This window comes from Abrus precatorius, unplaced genomic scaffold, assembly GCF_003935025.1.
Source record: "Abrus precatorius isolate BTA unplaced genomic scaffold, Abrus_2018 Scaffold10, whole genome shotgun sequence".
NCBI classification, from domain to species: domain Eukaryota; kingdom Viridiplantae; phylum Streptophyta; class Magnoliopsida; order Fabales; family Fabaceae; genus Abrus; species Abrus precatorius.
Window position 1 is genome coordinate 9180035 of NW_020874292.1, and position 22518 is coordinate 9202552.

At 31.2% G+C, this 22518-nt stretch overlaps 2 protein-coding genes across 2 annotated transcripts; both read right to left on the reverse strand.

Moving 5' to 3' along the window:
• Nucleotides 1–6906: 6906 nt before the first annotated feature.
• On the reverse strand, nucleotides 6907–7630 carry LOC113852841. The gene has a single exon (XM_027483224.1). It carries the CDS (start codon nucleotides 7584–7586, stop codon nucleotides 7302–7304), a length of 285 nt encoding a protein of 94 aa, XP_027339025.1. The 5' UTR covers nucleotides 7587–7630; the 3' UTR covers nucleotides 6907–7301.
• A 10540-nt stretch (nucleotides 7631–18170) lies between these two features.
• Nucleotides 18171–19034, reverse strand: LOC113851039. Its single transcript, XM_027481532.1, has one exon. The coding sequence runs from the start codon at nucleotides 19032–19034 to the stop codon at nucleotides 18171–18173; it is 864 nt and encodes a 287-aa protein (XP_027337333.1).
• Nucleotides 19035–22518: the final 3484 nt, after the last annotated feature.

The window sequence follows — 22518 nt, forward strand, 5'->3', positions numbered from 1 at the left end:
ACTGGCTATATTAAATCCCTTTTAAAATGTTTTCCTCCAGGCTTCTTTCCTCTTCCTTTCAAATCCCTTTTAAAATTATTTCTCTGCTCTTTTATGGCTTCTTCTTCTTCTTCTTCTTCTTGCAACTTAAAGTGCTCATAAGTGAGGCTTCCTCAGAAACGGGTTTTGATGAGTTATCTACCAATCCTAATTTGGTCATTTTTAGCGTTTCCTCCCATCTTCCCTCTCATCAATCTGACCTATCAAATGCTTCAGGACACTGGGTGCTAGACGCGCCTTTTTTAGAATGTGATTTTGATCCTCCTCCATCTCTTAATGACATCTTCTTCTTTATGGGTCTATTAAGTACTCATGCATCAAATTCTTTGGTTCGTATTTGTTATGGTTTGGCAGAATCACCCTTTTTCGCCATGGGTCCATCTTTACTCTGTTCATGCTTGCTTAGTCAAGAGTTTCCTTGGGCTTCTGTGTGTTTTGTTTCTCATGCATCTCTTACAGAAGGTTAGGTTAAGCACATATTCCTAAACGATCTCTCTTTTGTTGCCATTATAAAAATAGGGATTGCAGAAGCTGTTTGAGAGTCGCTTGGTCTCTTAATTGTACGTTGCTATAATAATTTTGAGCTATTGCTTTAGCAGTGGAATGCCTCAACTCATACCTATACTACCACTTGGGGTGAGTTTACTCCCACACTTAAAGACATCCTTGTTCTACTGAAGCTTCCTAACTTTGGTACCTTGGATCTCTCTAACGCCCCCAATATCTAGTCATATAACATATCTGGCTATGGAGTGGAACCATACAAGTAAGAATGCCTATTATTCTAGAGTGTTTTTTTTTTTTTTTGCTAAGTGTCGTGTTTGTTCTGAGGTTCCAAAAAGGTCAAAAGGATCAATAATATTCTTTCCTAGCCTAGGAAGTGAAGTTCATTGAAATATACCTTTGCGACTTGGGTGCGTTACTTTCGTGGAGATTATGACGCCGCTGGCAAGTTTGAATTTGGTCCCCCACTTCTTCATCTCAAATGTGTAACTTTTGTCACTTTTTGGTTAACTCGGTATATTTTTTTAGAAAATTCAAAAAGCACTAATAGGCATGGTCTCTGAACTCTATAGGAAAGTCATTGTCAAGAAGAAGAAAGCCTTCATAACTCGCAACAAAATCATATCATTTTAATGTCCTTTGAAGAAAGAGATGTAGCAAAATGACCTAGAAAGAATATCACACATTCTATGATGCTCCATAAAAGAGAGAGAGAGAGAGGGAGAAACGCTTACCTAGAGAATATGAAGAACAATTAATAGGAAAAACACATCGTACCACTAAAAGATCCAATGAAGTAGACTCTTGAGCACCATTAATAATTATAAAAAAATAAAATATTATATATATATATATATATATATATATATATATATAAAACACGAAGAAGGAAAAAAAAGAAGAAAGACAAAACAAATAAAATACCAAGAAGGGTAGGCCTTTTGCACACTTAGTGTCAAAGGGTGTCGAAGAAGGATAATGTGTTGCAGTAAAAGAAGGGTGGGCCTTTAGTTGCTCAAATGACCAACGCGGAGGGTGGATAAAGAAGCCTTAGAACGTGAAGAAAAACCATCAACCTGAACCCGAGTGCAGTCGAGAGTAAGCAAAGGATCCTTGTATATGCGGTGCAAGCTATCAACATTTTCGTAGCAAGAGTTACAAGGTCAAAAAACAAAGGAAGACTCATCATCAATAACAAACAATAAGGGATGACGAGAATGACCCCTTGACTAGCACTAAGAATGGGGACAATATTGTAGACGAGCATTGTCCATTACGAATGTATTGCAAATTGAGGGGTAAAGAGGGAAACAATTGAAAAGAAATATTTGCAGAAAGACAAAATCAACAGAAACATTAAAAATGGCCATATGATAAACGCCTTTTGAGAAGAGGCACGCCAAAATAAATATAGAAGGACTTATGGACTCCTAAGGAGGACCTAAGAAAACATACCGACTTAACCAAAAAGCGACAAAAGTTGCACATTTGAGACGAAGAGGAAACAAATGACCAAATTCAAACTTACCAGTAGAGTCATTATCTCCATGAAAGTAATGCACCCAAGTTGCATAGGTGTATTTCACAGAACTTCACTTCTTGGGTTGGGAAAGAATGTTATTGATCCCTTTGACCTTTTTGGAACCCTTAGAATGAGTATGACAACGAAAAAAAAATCTATAATAATGGGCGCTCTTACTTGTATGGCCCTTCACCTCTAAAGTCAGATCAACGATATGACTAGGTACCAGGGCGTTAGAGAGATCTAAGGTACCAAAGTTAGGAAGCTTCAACAGAACAAGGACGTTTTCAAGTGTGGGAGTAAACTCACCCCAAGCGGTAATAAAGGTATGAGTTGAGGCATTCCACCGCCGAAGCAATAGCTCAAAATCATTAAAGCGGCACACAACTAAGAGACCAGGAAACTGTCGAACAACTACCGTAATCCCTATTTTTATAATGGCAACAAAAGGAAGATCGTTTAGGAATATGTGCTCAACTCAATCAACCAAACCTCTTGTAAGATATGCATAGGAAACAAAACACAGAAGAGCCCAAGGAAACTCTTGATGAAGCAAGTGTGAACAGAATAAAGAGGGACCTATGGCGGAAGAGGGTGATTTTGCTAAGCCATAACAAACGCGAACCTAAGAATTTGATGCATGAGTACCTAATGGACCTGTAGAGAAGAAGCCGTCACTAAGAGATGAAGGAGGATAAAATCATATTCTTGAAAAGGCACATCTAACACCCAACATCCTGAAGCATTTGATAGGTCAGACCGAGGAGATGAAAGATGGTAGAAAACGCTAAAAAAGTGACTAGATTAGGATTGATAAATAACTCATCAGAACTTGTTCCTAAGGATGCGCCTCACTTAAGGAGCACTCCAAGTCGCAAGAAGAAGCCATAGGTCCACAAAAGTAAAGAAATAAGATCAGAAACTATATACATACACACACATCTTAAAAGGGAGATTTAATATAGCCAATAAATGTTTCACCTTATACCTAACGAGGATTATTGTTCAAAGAAGACTGTATATGTAAAAATAAGAAAAGTTAGAAAAAACTTTGAATGAAATTTTGTCTTGACATTTAATGAGAAGACTAGAGCATCCAATAAAATACTATGTGCCAATGGGATAAATTTTGAAAAAATACGCTTTAATAGGTGAGGCACTTACGAAAATTAATCCATAGGCACATGGGGCAATTGTTTAGGATGATAGCACAAGATTTATCCGGGCTAGAAAACCAAGGCTTGACCCAACCCACAGCCTCACTACAAGGCAAAGGATTCCATATAATAGAGACAAAAAGAGCATAGAGCCTAGGTACAAACTGAAAAGCAAGTACAGTAGCATGGAAGAAAAGTGAGAAGCCGTTTGCTTTTATAAATTGTATGAAGGGATTTGAAGGAATTTGACAATTTATAAGTGTGAAGGGATTTGAAGGAATTTGACAATTGGACTAAAGAGCAGAAGTTGAGTGCTGCAGGAAACAATTGTAGGGACACGATGTTGACAGAGCATATAAAAGTAGAAGTTTCTGAAAAGATGAAACTTTTTATCTTTCATTTTTACTACATTCTAGAGGCGCAAAAATTTAGATTTTCGTATATTTTACGTAGGAATGGTAACTAGGGAAATTTTCTTAAATCCTTTCTAGAGGATTCTTATGTGAACTTGGGTTACATTCCCTTTTTCTCTGGTTTTTGTAATGGAATAATAACTTCTCTCATTTCACTTATCTGCTGTAAGCTATTTCTATGAACATGATTTCTTTTTCAACAATATATTTTATTTTTAGTTTATTTACTTTCATTATGTCTAGCTAAATATCTTGGAGTTGAGTGAGGATGAACCTATTCTTTTACCATTTGCAATGAAGTAAACATTGAAAATAACTCAAAATACAAGCTTTAATCTAACATTTTGATTCTGAACTTAATGTTTCTCTATTCTACGTGAATGAGGTTGATGAAAATGAGTTTTATTGCTAGAAAGTTGTGATCTTTCTTGGATTAGGATTAATTTGCTTGTTATAAATTATTTAGGAATAGAAATTTATGATGATGTGGTCAATGGGTTTAAATCTTAATGCTGAACATTTTTTGTTTTATCTAAGGAATTAGAAAGCTAAATTCGTTTTAGAACCAATTAACCAAGGAATTGGGATTGGATATTTTAGAAAATTTGACCATTAGATGAAGCTATATTTTATATTTGTATGCAAAGGGAAAAGTATAAGGGATTCCGAACTTACCCTACTTTTTAATTATTTTTAAACTCACTTCCAGTAAATTAGGCATTTACATTCTGCAATTATTTTGATTATTATTCCACATTTTAGTCTCTCAATTGCTGCTCATTTATCAAATTCAATTCCAGCACTTTTAATTCAGTTTTTATAATTTTGTATTCATTTAATTTTTGTTCTATTTAAACTCTATTTTTGGTGATCCAACTAGTATTATTCTTGTGGGTTGGTACTTAGCATTAATTTTTGTGGATGATAATCTAATTTGTTACTTCAACAATTTGGTGCACTTGCCAAAAAATTATTAGTTGTAAGGTCACCAGATGTAAATAAAGATCCTTTCAAACCTCTAAAGAAGGATGAAGAACTACTTAGTTTTGAAGTACCTTATCTTAGTGCAATTCACTAATGTATCTTGTTTGTGATACACAACTGATATATCATTCGCTATTAACTTATTAGCAAAGTATAGTTCTTCACCTACAAGAAAACATTGGAATGAAATTAAACATATATTTCATAACCTTAAAGGTACAACATGTATGAATTTATTTTATTTAAATAAATTTAAGTCTGAATTGATTAGTTATGTAGATGCAGGTTTTTTGTTCAACCCACATAATGGTAGATCACAAACAGGTTATTTGTTTACATATGGTGATATAGCCATTTCATGGCGATCTACGAAACAAACTATAACGGCTACATTATCTAATCATGCAAAAATTTTAGCATTATATGAGGCAAGTCGATAATACGTTTGGTTGAAATCTATGATTCAACATGTGTAAGAAACTTGTGATTTATCTTCCAAAAAAATGACCCTAACGATCATATATGAAGATAATGTTGTGTGTATGACTCAATTGAAAGAAGGGTACATTAAAGAAGATAAAACAAAATATATTTTTCAAAATTTTTTTTTATCCATGATCTTCAAAAGAATAGTGATATAAATATTCAACAAGTTTGCTCATGTAAGAATCTAGAAGATATTTTCACAAAGTCACTTTTAAGTAAAATTTTTGAACAACTAGTTCACAAGACTTATAAATGATTGTCCACATGTGGTAGAGAATGAAATATGCTCTACACTCTTTTTTTCTTAGACATGGTTTTTTCTATTGAATTTTCTTGGCAAAGTTTTAATGAGGCAGTATCTAATAGCATATTAAAGAATAATATACTTTTTTCTTTCACTAGATTTTTATCCGATAGGATTTTTCCATGTTATATGTTATGAAACATATTCTCAAATAATGAACATTCAATGTGGAGTGTATGAATTATTGTGAGTAAATGTCCATATTCATAACTGCTCATATTCTTTGTAACTTATGAAATCATAACTGATTTGTTTAATTCATATTTAAAGAGATAAGATACTTTGGTTGTATATTTAAGTTTATAAATAAGTATCTCATTTGTATCGAGAATGTGTGAAATAAAATTGAGATCCTCTTTTCTTCTCTAGTTTTGTTATCGCTAGTTTATCTCAATTGTTCTTTATAATTTTATGTTTATTTTATAACTTTTTTTTTTGTTTTGTATTCAGACAATTTTTATATAGAGTAATACTATTTTAATACTCGGTTTAATTATTTCCATCAGATACTTTATACAGATTAAAAAATTAAGTATACTATATTTGTGTAGGATATCTAATTTAGATACCTAAATTAAGTGTTAAAATAGTATTACTAAAAAGTATATACAGTTTTTTACAATTTAATCACAAAATCTTAAATGTTGCGCAAAACGTAACAATAGAAGTAATAGATTACCTCATATCTGTATATCAAGTAGTAAGTTTCCTCACTCTAAAGGAGAAGACACTGCAAAGAAGAAACATATTGGGATGTAGAAGGAATCGACATTGATTGTACTGACCGTAAAAAAGAAAACGTAAAATTACTTACAAACGTTTCTTTAAGCAGAAAAAATATCTACAAAACATTAGACATTCTTATATTATACGTTTGTGTGTGTTATTCTTTATTCTCAATTTCCAAATTGATAAAAGTTGAACGTTACAAAGAAAAACAAAAAACAGGTTCCATTACCAAATTTTATTTTATTTTTTGATAAAAGTTGAATGTAATTCCCATACCTTTAATCTGTCAATTCAAAACAGCAGATTGTTCCTACAATTTAAATTTCATTGTTCCTTTAACATGGCCTACTTAACATGTGCATGCATATTACACATATACACAATTCATTTTTTTATCTGTTATTTTGGAGGGATATATATATATTACAGCCATGGCAATAATGAGCCCTTCATTTAAATGGAACAACTTCTAGATTAGAACCCGTGCTATTTACAATTCTCTAATAAGTCATATGAAGATTTGCACCAAATAAAACACTAGTGACTAACATTATTTTCGCAAGAAGAAAAGGCTAATGGAAATTTGTTAGAACTCAATAAAGCAAAGCCACTTTAACGTTAACTATTTTCTGGGTCTATCTGATCAATAATTGTAATGCAATCTATCCTTGTTTTGGATAGCTGTATCTTTTGGTCGTAGGAAAAAAGTTACTGTCTTCAACTACTTAATCTCAAAATTTACTGTTATAACAACATATTCGTAATCATATATACTCTTGCATTTAGGATGGTCTTCAAAAATTGAATGACAAGATTATCGAATTTTTTGTGTGTTCCTAATACAGGTCTTGTATTGTAGGATAGGACTGTTCATTTGCTCGTGTCCAAACTACACGTTTTAAGAAATCAGTCATAGTTGAGGGGGAGAGATATATTCCACTACTTGATCTAGATTATGTTATATAATAATATATATTAGGTAAAGTAAGAATCATCGCATGCTAATACACACACTATAGATAAACTAACATATTTATTGAGAAGTGATACATGGTTTATAACATAACGACTAGCTAAGCAGGAGATTATTTAATGCAAACACACTAGTGATGCTTATATTAGGTACCCTGCATAGCACAATAGGGACATGATAATTAAGAAGCTCAAGGCCACACAGTCCTATTGTTTCGAGGGTAGTATTTATCAGTTTCCATATTCTCTTGGTAGATGACTCCACCGTAGCGAGTCTCAGGAACTTCCTCATACTCAACCACTTTAACTCTCTCATGAGTCTCAGTTGGGTAATGAGGCCTACGGTGGTGCTGGTGGCGGTGGGGTTCCTCAATCAAATCTTCTTCATAAACAACCCTCTTGTTGATGCCAAGATGATCATTGGGGTATCCAACCCCTGACCCTGAATAGTTGGTGTGGTAGTCGTTGAATGACATTGTTCTTTCTGTTTGATACACTCAAATAATGCCCCAAACACAACTTTGATAAATGGTATTGCTAGGTCAGATATTTATATAGGCAAAACGATACGTACGTTGTTCTTTATTCTCAACATCAATCAAATTGATAAAAGTTGAATCTAATTCCTCAGCTTTTTATACTGTCAAATTAGAATAGTAGATTCGTCTAACAACTTTGATTCATCGTTCTTTCAGGTTATATGGCCAATAATTGACATCTGAAATTAAAAAAGAAAAAGTAACAAAAGTGATTCTTATTGAGCGGCTATAAAAATGCCCAAAAAAAAATTTGATACGTAAAGATATTTTATTTTGAGTTTATTTAGTATCATAAATTTACAGTTTATTTTTGTCATTAAGTTAGTAAATAATTTGGTGTGATAATAAATAAATAAGATGTGTGATATTACATCCTAATATTATATCACAATACTAGATTTTCTTAATCATTTAATACATTTTAACAAGTTGTAATTTTATCAAATGACTATAATTTAATTAGCCAGTTATAAGATATAAGATTTTACTTAGTTTTATTAATGGAACCAAGCAATAGAATGTGTTTTAAAAACCTTTTTAACTACCTAAAAGCTTATCTTATTAACCAAAAATTTGTTTAAGGAAAAAAATATCGTTTAGTAAGTAACTGGAATAGATACATACTGTCACTTTTTTTAATGTTATTGTAACCGCCATCTTCTAAAATGCTAGTTTTAAACTATATATTATCCGAAAGTTTTTATATTTTATTCCTATTATTTTTTAATATTTTCTCTCTTATCTATTCAATTTCTGAAACCATAAACCTTCATCATGTTCAAAATAACATAAATAATTTAACAAATAATTAAATTTTATTCTTTATAACATAAAATTATCAAAATAATAAAATGAATTTATTTATATTATTGTCTAATTTTATTTCAAACAAATATTTGTAAATAAGAATAAAATAAAAAATTTACTATATTAATTTGTAATATAAAAAATAATTTTAAATGAATTAAAATATATATTTATAATAATTTAAAATATATAGTTGTCAAATTTCAATATTTAGTGCAGTAATTAATGATATCCTTATCTATCCTTTGATATTGATCAACTAGTTCAATAATTAATTTTATTAAGGCAAAATTAATTACCACTTTAATATTTTAACTTTAGTTTTTTTATTTCAATTTACTCTTCTAATATTTTTTTATTTTATTTAATCCTCTAATTTTATCTTTTATTTTAATATACTTTTAAAATTTTTATTTTATTTTTGATTTATAACATTCAAAAGTTAATCAAATAAATTATTATTTTTAATTGCTAACTACTTTTAACTAAATCAATCTAATATATGAAAAAGAAGACAATGACGAAGACGGCAATAAATTGTAATATTAATTAATTTTATAATTTTTTTCCTCATAAATGGTAGTTATTTGAACGCATAACTGAAAAATTGAAGTTAATTACGTTATTCTATGTCAATTTAGAAATTCTTCCCGAGTTGCTGAAGCGTATTGCTGCGAGAAAGCCTAATTTGTTAAATGTATTTAGAAAAATAAATTATATTATATTTAATTATTTGCTTTAAAATCTATAAATTATACCATTCAGTGTATATAATAGATCAGTCAGTATAATATTATTTCAAGTTATTTTTTTAGCTTTCACAAGGTTATTGAAATAAGTACTTATTAACATTGTTCAATATTATTTTAATTAGCTTTTCGTAAAATATAAATTTATTTGTTTCATTCACTTATTTAATAAAATATTAAAAAATAAAAATAAAATCAAATATTTATTATTAAAATAATAAATTATAATTATTTGAAAAAATGACTATCACATTTCATATTTTAATTTTATGATTAATAATTCTTTTATCTATCGTTTTATGATTATTAACTAATTTAATAATACTAATTTTGTCAAACACTTTTAATTTAATTTATCAACGTACTGTGCTTGTAGTCGTTGGTATCATCCATCCACTGTTGGTGTCTTATAGTCCCAATCATCACCATTGTCCTCCAATCACAATTACCACTAGTTACCTTTAATGGCTGTCACTGTTGGCATCTTCCACCAATTGGTATCTACTATAATTGAATCCAAATTCTATTTAAAATTCTTATTCTATGTCTTTACTGAAAAATTAGATTCTTTTCTGATAAAATTCTGTTATTACAGAATTGAAATAGAAATTAAAGTTGTAAAATGCTGCTCCATATTTATCATTGAAACGAACCTTGCCGAAGAATTTGGATTGGAACAAATATATTGCGTGTTCCAACACTATTGATGTAAGACATAGATTGGAACAAGCCAATTCAAATTCACTAAGAGATCCTTTGTAAATTCAAAATTAATCTATTACAAGAGTAAAGAGTAGGAGTAAAAAAATAAAATTGAAGAAACTTCAAATAGATTTGTTCAACACAATTTGAAAATGGAAAATTATTTCCATATAAAATTTCAATCTAACCATGTTCTTAATTTCGTCTTAACAAAAGATGAACTTATTAAAAGAGAAACTGGGAGCATGAACTATTTTAAATGAACTTGTTTGTATGTCAATTTTTTAAGGATTTGATTAATCAAGGTATTTCAATATATTTTATGATTTTGTATTTGTATTTTTTAATATATTATTTAGGATAATTAGAAAAGTTAATTAATACTTTTTTTCTAAGCTAACGATGTCTACATATCTAGTCTCATTGTATTTAAAGGCATAGAAGAAATAATAGTTTTGTATTAATTTTTTACAAGTTTTTTCTAAGAACTTTCTCAAACTTGTAAAAAAATCTCTTCGTTGTGAAATTTATCTCTTATAACTTAGGTTCTTAGTTATGTATAATTAACGAATCTAAGTTTTATGGCTTCAACCCTGTCATACAGCTAAATTAGATAAAGTTTCAAATTTGTTATTGTATCTTAAGATTTTCTTTCTCAAATATTTACATCAATTTAAAATTAGAGTTTGTCTCTATGCAAACTTGATTATTATTTTTACCTTATTAATATTTTTATTTTATTTTATTGTTGTTGTGTAATTTTTTTTCTTATTTTTTCCCGTTTTATCTATATTATGATTCCATAATTTTATTCAATTAAAAAGTAGCATCCCAAAACAAGAAAAAAATTGTTTTGAAAGAATTAGAAAACAAAAAAAGGATATCAGTTTTTCTAAAAAAAATACAAGAAAAGAAATGACAGTGAAAAAAAATTTAAAAAGGAAAGCACAAAAATAAAGTGTTCAACCAATTCCAATTGTGTTATTTTAATTTTCGGTCATATCGATTTCTTTCTTAATTTTTCCCTCTTTTTGAAACTCTTATGGTGTATCTTTGTATTGAGCCTATAGAGTTCCATCCTTTCAATTTATTTGTCAATATATTTTGAAGATTTCCTTGACGGTGTTTTTTTTTTCCTTTAAGAACCAAAGAGAGAAAAAAAAAAATAATTAAAGGCTACAGTGATGATTAATAAAAAAAAGTCAATATAGGTGTGAAATAAGAGTGTGTGTGATCATTATTTGTGTGTGTACATATACAAAATTGTTATGAGGTCCTTTTATTTCAATTAACATTCTAGTGTAGAATGACAAGTTCTGGGGAAGAAGCTAACCCCTATGTCAAGTCATATAATAATAATTTGAAAGGTTGAATATATTGTTAAAGATATGTGAGATAAAATAGATAAAAAAAATAAGAGGAGGTTTAAAGGTGCAAGGAAGACAAAATTGAAGAGAATGTAATAATAGAAAAAGAAGAGCAACCAATAAAAGTGAAGGTGAGACTGATTTTTCAAGTAAAGAAGAACATGACGTGCTAAGATCCAATTCTCTCAATCATACTCCACAACTTTAATTTTTTTTTTTTGAGATTATTTGTGAAACTTGTTTAAGTAATTGATAGAAAGGGTCAATTTTTTTTTTTAAATGAAAATTTCTTCAATTATTTAGTCATCATTTGTATGAAAATTTAATTTAGTAATAAAAGAGAAATGATGATTTAAACATGACGTATATTGTGTGGTATGGAATTGATAAAAACATAACCTAATATTTAGGACAAAACACAAATCATCATATCATAAAATAAATGCAAATAGATCCTATGAAATAAGTTTAATGAGTGGGCATAAGTTTAACCAATAAAATAAAAAGGTATTTGTTCAAAGTAGCTAGAAGTACAATCATTCAAAATAAGGCATCAAATAAAAGTCAAGTTTTTATTGTTGCTAATAAGGACTTGACACTACAATTTACTCGCCGACACTCGCAGTAGTGTGAGAATGATGAATACCCAAAATAAACCTCCTCTAGTGTTGTCTCAACCATTTCCAATATCCCTTCCACCTTTTTTCTCTCCATCACTTTTTCGGACATCTCTATTTGCTTCAGTCTCATGCTCATTTTTCACTAGTCACTCTCACTAGTAACCCAAAACTTCATTAAGAGATCAGGACAAGTCATCCTTAAAATGAACTCACAACAGAACATGTATATAAATACTCAAAATAATGAAGGGAGATCATATAAATACCTTAATATAAGGTATAAAAATAATGAACGTGCATAAGGTAATTTTTGAACAAGAATGTTTTTAGAAAAATCATTCAATGGAAATAAATAATCTTAAATGGAAGTATTTTAGGCACTATTTTTTTTATTATGTCAAATAGTTGTTTTTTATGTTATATATTTATTTTTAATTTATAAAGTTTATTAACTTTTAAAAAGTTATATAATATATATTTTAATTATTTATCTTAAAAATTTAACAATATCTATGTGAAAAGATTATTAGTTTATAAATTATTTAACTTTAGTTTTATAAATAATGAAAAAGAGAAGGCACAAAGAAAAATAAAGTCTAATGATTTGTGTTGTGGGACTCAATTTTAAAATAAAATGCTATTTAAAAAATTATTTAGTAAATATATATATATATATATATATATATATATCTATTGATACCAGGTGTAAGTCTGATGTAATATATTTTATATTTATATTTAATGTTTTATTTTGATTAATAAATACTTTTCATATATGCTTTATTTTTATAATTTTTACCATTTTTTACTTATTTGAATAAATTGAGCATATTACAAATAAATGCTTTAATTTTAAATTTTTAGTATTCTGACTTTTGACTACTCTTTTGGCCATAACTTTTTCTACAGATATCATTTTTGATTGATTCCAGTTGTATTGAATTCTACATATTCAGGGCTTTAAAATGCATACATGGATCGCTGGATTTGAAATTTTTTTTATTTTTTATGATTTTTTGAAGTTGAGGCAGATTTACTGAATATTGTTGCGGGATTGCATTTAGACCCTTGTTATTTAATAATTGTATTTGAGCTTTTAGATATTATTGAGGCTCGCATTTTGGCCACTTAATTTACCCTAATCAGAACCTATAAACAGACTAATAAAGTTCTGAATTAGGAGAGAGGATTAGACACTTTGAGCTTTTGAGACTTGGCTGAAATAAGAATTCTTATTTTTATTTTCTCTCAAATTCTCTCGTTCTTTTCTCATTCTTGCATGGGTTAAACGTTTCGATGGAAGACTAACCTCTCGTTTAATCCGTGGAATCAAAACGCTGTAATTCTGACTTGAGTTTTGTGCTAATTGTTTCGAGTTTGTTCTCTTTTTCTCTCTAATATCAGAATTATTTATTGCAATTGTAATTAACTTTTATGTTGTTAGATTTCAAATTAAGACTCGATTGATGCTCTAATTTGATAATTAATATGAATTAGGTTAAATGATTATTTGATTTAATTCATAGCTCTATTCAATTAGGTTATTCGATTGAATTAATAATTGAATTGAGTGATTGTTCAAACGTAGATTTAAATCTTTAAATACTGTGATAGTTAGAGTTACACACAATTGGTATTCTGTGGATTGATATTTCTTAATTCATTTTTCATTCACTTTAATTTTGTTCGTAATTTAATTTGATTAATTACAATTTTTAAAACCCCAAAAATTTTATTTGTATTTTTTTAAAAAGAAAACCTAAAATTGAATTTGACTGAGAATGTGTCTCTGTGAATCGACCTAGATTTGACTCTATGCTACAAAAATTTTTAGAAAACTTAGTTGTTTTGATAGCGACTCGATAATCGTCTATCAAAGTCTAAAATACTTACACAAAATTCTAACTGTATAAATTAAATAATCTAATGGTTAAAAAGTTACCTCTTTTAGATTTACACATGGTATGATTAGCTCCTATCCATATATATATATATGATACCAGATAACCTGAAGTGGATCAAAGGATAATAAAGTAGACTGAAAGGAAAGTAGGCAGTAGCAGGACTACTAAATGAAATGCAGAATGTAAAGTGCAGAAATTTAAAATAGTAAGTTTAAAACATAAGAAACTAGAACGGCGGTAGAACCGGCACAGATCTAGTAGAGGGAGAAGAGAAGAAAGCCGGACGACGGTAGTCCGAACAGAACCGGCTAAAAGGGAGAAGAGAGAAAAATAACAAGAAACAGCAAACTTTTATTAAGAACTTGGAGAAAAGCTTACAAGAAATATTCTTAGAGCACTTCTCTCTAGTTTCTCTTTCTCATGTTGCTTAATGAAAAGAGTACCTCACAACATGGTCGAGGACTCCTTTTAAAGAAAAATTTGAGTACTATTTCTACAGTTCCGGTTGCTGACTGGAATTATTTTCTACAGTACAGGTTTTAAAGTTCTTGGATGTCAATCCTGAAGCAGTCATCTTCATTTTGATACTCGTCTTCTATATTGGCATCTTGTTTTGTGGAGGATTCTCCTTCTTCTTGGCTTTGTAAGAGAAGAAGAACATCTTGCAAATTTTTCTTCATTTTCTCTTTCGAATCACAGCTTGATAAAAAGGCTGCAATCTTAGATTTCTGGTTTAGAAATTGGAATATTGCTAGATCTGCTAAATTCAATAACTTTGGATTTTTGCCAAAGTATTGAGCAACACCTGCTAGACCAGCATGATCAGCATTGAATTGATTCCACCATTTTACGAAGGAACACCTGTGAAGCAATGAGAGAGTCTCTTCGTTTTCTGTTTTACCGTATCGATACTGCCATGAGAATACCCATGCCAAGGCAAAGTCAGAGAAGTACTTAAGATCTTCCGGAATTCTTGATTCTTTCAGATACCTGCCCCTATAAATTCTGTATCCTTCTTTGACAGGTGTAGGAAGGATTTCTTCGATTGGCCCAAAATAGTCCCACCATTGGAGAAATTAGTTTGGAAAGTCATAGCTCTGGTTTTTCTTGAAATAAATTAACCAAGAATGTCGATTAAGTTTGTTCTGGAACTAGAAGCTTCTTGTCCAAACATCAATATAATCCCAGTAATTATATCCTACTGGGTCGAATGGTTGGAAAAACTTTTTATAAGCATTTAAATTTTTCCCAAAAGCCTTTGGAGTTAAGACTTTCAAGATCTGAATTGTAGAGTGAGTTATGATGGTAGGATCTTTTTGATCTTTGTAGTGTTTAATGGTAACAGAGTCTGAATCCACTAAAATAAATTCATAAAATTGTCTGGTTTTGTTTACCGCATAAGGTCTAAAATGGAATCCAGGTGGGAAAACTTTGGGAATAGCTTTGTAGGAATTTTTATCCCAGAATTCAGGTTCCATTTGTATGACTGAGGAAAATTTTCCTTTTGCCATATAATGGTTTGGGTTTGAAGGCTTTTGCTTCTCTTTATGGAGGTTAAGTGTACCTTCTGTTTTTTCTGGATTGGCAATGTCTGCCCATGATTTCTTTGGTAAGCTACTCAAGCTTCCTTGTTGGACAGCTAGGAGTGTGCTGATTGGCAGAGCATAATTTGCTTTGGTTTGTTTGGTAGTTTTTACAGAAGAATCAATCTTTTTGGAAGATTCTTTTGGAGCTCCAGACTGCTGAGTTGATGACTCAACAATTTGGATTGCCTTTTGAGTTGATGACTCAATAGGGGTAGATGACCCAGAAGAACTGGATTTTGACCCTGTCGAAGCAGATTGTGATTTTGTTTTGTTTAAAGTAAGGGTAAGCCTTACTCTTCCTCCTCGTGATGTTCCACCCCTAGATGGGTTATTGCCTTTCTAGGCATTTTATTTGTCCTGTAAATATTCACGGGTAAGATAATCAGGAAGGGAATTGAAAGTGCCTTTGAGATATTCTATGTCAAAATAAAAAACACTTAAAATTGCTTGCCATCTTGCAAAAATTTGTTTTGAGGCAAGATTTTTAACATCTTTTTGTAAAATTTCCTTGGCAGACTTGCAGTCTACTCTAATAAGAAATTTTTGATTTAGTAAATCAGATTGAAATTTTGATATGCATAAAACGATTGCTAAAACTTCTTTTTTAACAGTTGAATAGTTCTGTTGTGCAGAATTCTAATGTTTTGAAGTATATGCAATAATATGCTCATGCGACTCGATTCTTTGTTTGAGAATGTCACCATAACCTATGTCAGAGGCATCAGTTTCAACAATTTTGAAAGCTTGAGGAATAGGGAGATAAAGACAATTTATCTTCCTAACTCTATTTTTAATTTCTTTGACGACATTGGTATGAACATCAGTCCAAGAAGGAGGATTCTTTTTAAGCCTATCATGTAAAGGCTTAATAATATTGTTAAGGTGTGGAATAAAGTCACCTACATAATTGAGACATCCTAAGAACCTTTGTAGCTGAGTTTTATCTAGGATTCTATCAGGAAATTTATCAGTAAACTCAATGGATCTGCTGATAGGAATGATAGTTCCTTGATAAATATTATGATCAAGGAATCTAATATTGGTTTGAAAAAGATTTATTTTAGACTTGGAAACAGCAAGTCCATTCTGTTTGATAACATTGATAAAAACATTTATATGCTTAAAATGTTGATCAATGGAATGAGAAAAGATTAAGACATCATCGATATAGACAATGAAAAATTTTGAATAAGGATTGAAAATGTCATTCATGATCTTCTGAAACTCAGAAGGGGCATTTTTTAGACCAAAGGGCATAACATTCCATTCGTAATGCCCGAAGGGGACAGTGAAGATAGTCTTGTACCTATCACTTTCACAAACTTGGATATGCCAAAAACCAGATTTCATATCAAATTTTGAAAAGATCTTAGCAGAGTTTAATCTATTAAGAAGATCTTTCTTATTGGGGATAGGATGTCTAATCCACTGGAGAGCTTGGTTAAGAGGTTTATAGTTGATAATTAACCTAGGAGTACCTCTTTCTATTTCTGCGGGTTTATTAACATAAAAAGCAGAACATGACCAAGGACTCTTACTCTTTCTGATAAGGTTTTTGTCTAAGAGATCTTTGATCTCTTTCTGACAATAATGGAGGAGTTCTTCATTCATTTGGATAGAACTAGCCTTGGTGGGTATTTGGCTATCCTTAAAACCTGACTCATAAGGAAGACTAACAATGTGTTTCTTCCTATTCCAGAATCCATTGGGCAAGTCAGAACATATGGAAGATTGGATGTTATCTAAAAGAGATTGGATTTTCTTCTGAAGTGAAGGATTTTGTAATTATTTTTCAATGTTGGCAAAAGAAACTTCTTTTTTCAGAAAATTAATTTGATTGATTTTGTTTTGAATGGAATTAATGTTTTTAGTAAATGGTTTATTAGAAAATTTGAAAGTTATTTGCTTCCCTAAATGGTAAGTAGAAATTCCATCTTTCAAAATTTGAAGCGGGAAGAGAGCTTTTATAAAAGGTGTTCCCAAAATAACTTCATTTTTTAGATTTTTTACAAGGAGAAAGTTTGTTTCAATCTTAAGTCTTTGATTTTCAATCACAGCTTTAGAAAGCTTATAATTAATTTTAAGTTTCGAACCACTAGCAGTGCTGAGTTTTTCAGAAGTTTTTTCAAAATATTTTGTAGGGATTAAACCTTCTAAAATACAGTTTGAATCAACACCTGTATCAAAGAGGGCTAAATTATCAAGAACAAAATAATCAATAATGATTCTAATATTAATGTAAAATTTTTGAATTTTGACCTTGTTGATCAAACACATAAAGGTTTCTTCTAGATTACCAGAATCGACCTTTACAGAATCATTATTTTCCAGAGGTTCTTCCTTCTCAATATCAGATTCATCACCTATTTGGGAAAGAATAACTTGGTGAATTTGTTGTTGCTCTTTAATATCTTGATCTCTTTCTTGAGATTATTAATCTCAATCTGGAGATCCTGGATAGTGGTTGGTTTAATATTAGAATTCTTTTCTAATCTTTTGAAAATATTTGTAATATCAAATTTATTCATGATAAAATACTCTTTGGGTTTAGGTCTAGATTCTAAAACCTCTTTGAATTTATTTAAAAATTCTTTTCTTTCTTGAAGATCAGAAATGGAGCTTATTGCTTCAATAAGAAGATCTTGTTCTTTTGTCAAAACATTGACTTCTGGAGTATCATCACTATTAGAAGAAGAAATTTGATCATCGTTTTGGATTTGGTTGACATTTTCGTCAGATTCTTTGGCAGAATCTTCCTCTGAAGATTCAATAAGGAGATTGTTGATCTAGTCTTCTATAGAAGGCTCAAGGTTGAGACTGCTAATTTTCTTTTTCAACCTACAGTACTTACTGATATGACCGGATTTACCACAGTTGTAACAGGTTACGCCTGTTCTGGATTTTTTGGGAATATTGATGGGGATAACACTTTCCCCTTGTTTCTTGGAAGGGGGTTTTCTATTGTGCTTCTTCTTGTAGGTTTCAACAGTCTCTTTCTTAGGAGCTTGTTTCTTCTTTTTGGTGGAGCAAGATGGAAGACCAAATTGCTCGCAGAAGGATCCTAAATCCTTCTTATTCAAGGCTCTCTCTTTGGCAAGCTGTTTCTGAAGTTTATCCTTTTGACAAACTTTAATGGCATTATGGATGATAATGGTAGTAAGTTGACCATAGTCATAACTGTCATAATTGATCTCTCCACTAGGGGAATTACTTCGGAGTTTACTCCTAATAAGATCTCCGAAAGATTTTGGAAGCCCATCCAGATATTTTTCTTTCCAATAGGCTTGGTTACAGTCTTCTCTAGTTAAGACCCTAGACATAAAGGTATCTTTATACCACTTAAAATGTTCTAAGGATTTACACCTCAGGTTGGAAAGAAGCTCACCCGACCTTTCTCTCCATAAAGAAGGGTCACCAAGGAAGTGTTGGGAGATGGTGTATAACAAGGTATATACAGCATCAGGGAGGTGTTCATTATCGCTGACAATGGTTTTACCTTTGTCGTCAATTTTTACTCCAGAGAGGATATTTTCTCTATCGGCCTTAGTGAGATAATTATCCCACCACCCTTTGAGTTGGCCAGTGAAACCTGCAACTAGAATATAAACAATTGTGTCTTCAGGCATATTTTGATTGGTAAAATATCTCATAGCGACAATAGATATATTTTGGAGTTTGTCAATGATATTATATTCAGATAATCCATCGATATTCCAAATATAAATATCATTAGAATTAAAACTTTGGATAAAATCATGTCTATCCTCAAGAATGAGATCAGGAGTAGTGGCTCTATTGTAATAGAGTTTGGAAGGGTTTTTCTAGTTATTTACTGGATTGATGGCTAGAATGGAATCTGTTTCGGAATTTTGTTCTGACTCAGCTTTAGAAATGACATTAACAGTTTTGGCAAGAGATCTAGTCCTTGGTTTAGCGCTAGACTCTTCAGAGGCTTGAGGAGTATCAGGAACAGTAGTGAGCAGATTAGTAATCTTACTGAGTAGCTCATTCTGATTGTCATCTATGGCTTTGGTCTTTTCTTTCTGTCTAAGTTCAAAGATTTTCTGTTTAGCTTTGGCGCTAATCTTAAAAAGTTTGAACAAAGGTTTTTCTAATTGAGGTTGGGAAGAAGAAGAAGTTATATCTTCGACTTTAGATTTAACGGGATTAACAGGGATTTTTTCTCCTAAAACCTGAAGGTATTTGTTTGTGTAATTGGCCTATTCCATGAGGCCTTGGATATCGTTGGGAGTGATAGACTCATCAGGATTTTTGGTTTTGAAAGGAGTAGCAGTAACATGATTACCGCTTTTATCTTTCAGGTTGGGTAACTGATATTGAGTACTAGGTGATAGTTCACTCTGAACTATTTGTCCATCTTTGATCTGCCAGGATATGACATTAGCAGACGAAGTGCTGATAACATCTTCTTGCCAGGGATAATCAATATTATTATGAATGGTATAAGCATGATACCATTCAAAGAAAGGGATATTTTGTTTTACTTTTTTGAGAAATTGATAGAATTTCTCTTGAATATCAGACCTGTCTTTTCCCCTATACTTCTGAAAGAACCACTCTCTTTGAGGTTTCCATTCCTCAGAGTAGAAATATTTCCTAAGGGTTTCCTTATCTATAATGAATTTATGAAATAACATCATAAGACTCATTAAGGGAGGAGTAAGTTGGAGATTGGATACTCTGGTTTTCTTCTTCCTTTTCAGAGGTCTGGTAGACATTTCTAGGAATCCTAGAAGAAGTATCTAAACCCTGAAGATTTATGGAAGGGTCATGATTAATGGACCTGGGGATATCAGATCTAACATAGGATCTAGAAGAAAAAGATCTTCTAGCAGAAACAAAATCAGATCGATTGTTGTAAGCATCAATCTTTGAGGAGAAAGAGTTTCTCCTATCGAAGGTTATTTCAACCTTTCCAGAATTATCCTGCGAAATATCTTGTATTTGAGGAGCAGGTCGGGGAATACTGGGTGAGGCTTTATCCATAACCCATTTTTCTGGGAGAGTAACCTCATCCCACTTGATGATTCTAGGAAGAGAGACGTTGGCTTTCGTCATATCAGTGATAAACAAAGTAGTCTCACCTCTTTGTGGTTTAACAAGGACTCTAGAAGCACAAGAGTTCATGACCTTATACTGAATCCTATAAATAAGAGTTGCGGGAATAGATCCCTCTTTCATATCTAGCCCATGAAAGCAAATGTTGAGAAACAAAGAGTCTAGGATGTGTTCATCCATAAGACTCACCGTCTTATTAGGAAAACAATTAAAATAGATCGGACCTTGATTGAGACTAGTTTCAACTGTTCTTATAAGAGAATCATCAAACTTATTGTGACGGATATCTCTAAAACATATTAAGACAACAACATCGATGCCTATGTCTATCAGAGGTTTGATTGCTACCTGAACACATCCTATGTGAAGGTATTTGTATTTTCTTTTGTGATCATTGAGAGAGAATTTAGATAGGAGATGAAATTCTTCTCCTATACCTTTACTTAAAAGGATATTATTCTCAACAGTCTTGATAATGTAATCAGAACTATTTTTTTTAGATTGATCTTCAGGAACATATAATGTATCTTGAGGAATGACTGGGATGGTCCAGTCATCCATACTCTGGTTGATCTCTTTGAATCGATATTCTTCGTTGAAGAGGTTATATTTGGGTGTGATTTTATGAGGATGTTTCTCCTGATCATTAAAAAGATTGGTTTTGGTAGGAGAGGAGGAAGATGAACTAGAGCCAGAACAGAAAGAAATGCAAGAGAAAGAGCGCAAAAGTCTAGACATCATAAAAATACTTCTGGCACATCACCTTCATTTGGTTCCGTAACAATATACCTATTGATTATTTATAACCATGTTCTTCTGGATCTGAACTTTAAATTTTATTTATGAAATTTCTGTAACCATGGTTTATAGGCTGGACAGCTGACAGGCCCTTGACACATGTTGTGTAAGTAGTGTGTATGACCCTGCAGCTAATGATTTTGTATAAGGTGACTAGGGTGTTTCATGTGGCAACCCTTAACAATGATTTTGTAACATGACAAGGGTGTTTTAAGTCTAATCTTGATTCCCCTCTGCTTCTTCCTCCACTTGGCCTCCTTAACGAATAAGTTAACAACTCAACATCTGAAACAATTGAATTCTGAATTTATGTATTTGAATAGAAACAACACAATTACAAGGAACAACTTGAATGATAATGAATTCTCAATGAACAATTACACGAAATCAGTCAATTATCAATTCAAGAACAAACTAAATACAAAATAGAATCTGAACCTCAAGAAAAGTGCAGGGAAGAAAGAATAGCAGAGAGAGGATACATCAATCTTTAACCAACTCCCTTCTCATGACACAAAATTAGTTAAATACACATTTTTCTTTCTCTGCTTATTGGTTCTCCTTAACTCCACTTTTTTCGGATATGGTGCCACGTGTCCAACTGCTATAACTAACTAATTCTGATTCTTCATTCTCCTTTCCCGCGCCGGCTTCGCCTGTTACAACATTCAAATTCATCCCAATATTATAGCAACGTATTTGTGAGTATTGCCATCACAAACATCCTTCTTCATTTGCTTGTTCAGAAACTCTTGTATCGTCTACTCAAGCCTTCACTCCTCCAACCTCTACATGCATAAAAATTGTCTGTCTTCTTTTTCCTTGCCTTTGTCCCTGCCCCATGCAGCAACAGCCCAAACCCTCCCTTCCCTCCTTTTAGTTGCACCAAAGCAAAGATGTTCTCCGGTAAAAAGGACGCGATTTGCCAAAGAGATGTCGGGGTTCCGAGATGATCCTCTAGCTACATGACTCAACATTAAGACCATGTGTGCATTTCACTTACCACTTAATATTTCATATTAATGTTTTCTTTACTGAAACTATAGTTGACTTTTCTAGATGCTAATGTGACTGATAGTTTGTATTTATGGTGGATTAATTTGAAAACTATTTTGGTGAAACTTTAAAATAATGAAACCTAATAAAGTGATTTTTTAAAATAAAATATATATTATTTTAGAAACTTAGAAATTAAAATTAAAATTTTAAAATAAAAACTAAAATGATAAGTCCTTATAATTTAAAATTATTTTTATA

Coding starts and splice junctions, on each gene's coding strand:
- LOC113852841 (XM_027483224.1), bottom strand. CDS start 7,586: ATGTCATTCAACGACTACCACACCAACTATTCAGGGTCAGGGGTTGGA.
- LOC113851039 (XM_027481532.1), bottom strand. CDS start 19,034: ATGAGATATTTTACCAATCAAAATATGCCTGAAGACACAATTGTTTAT.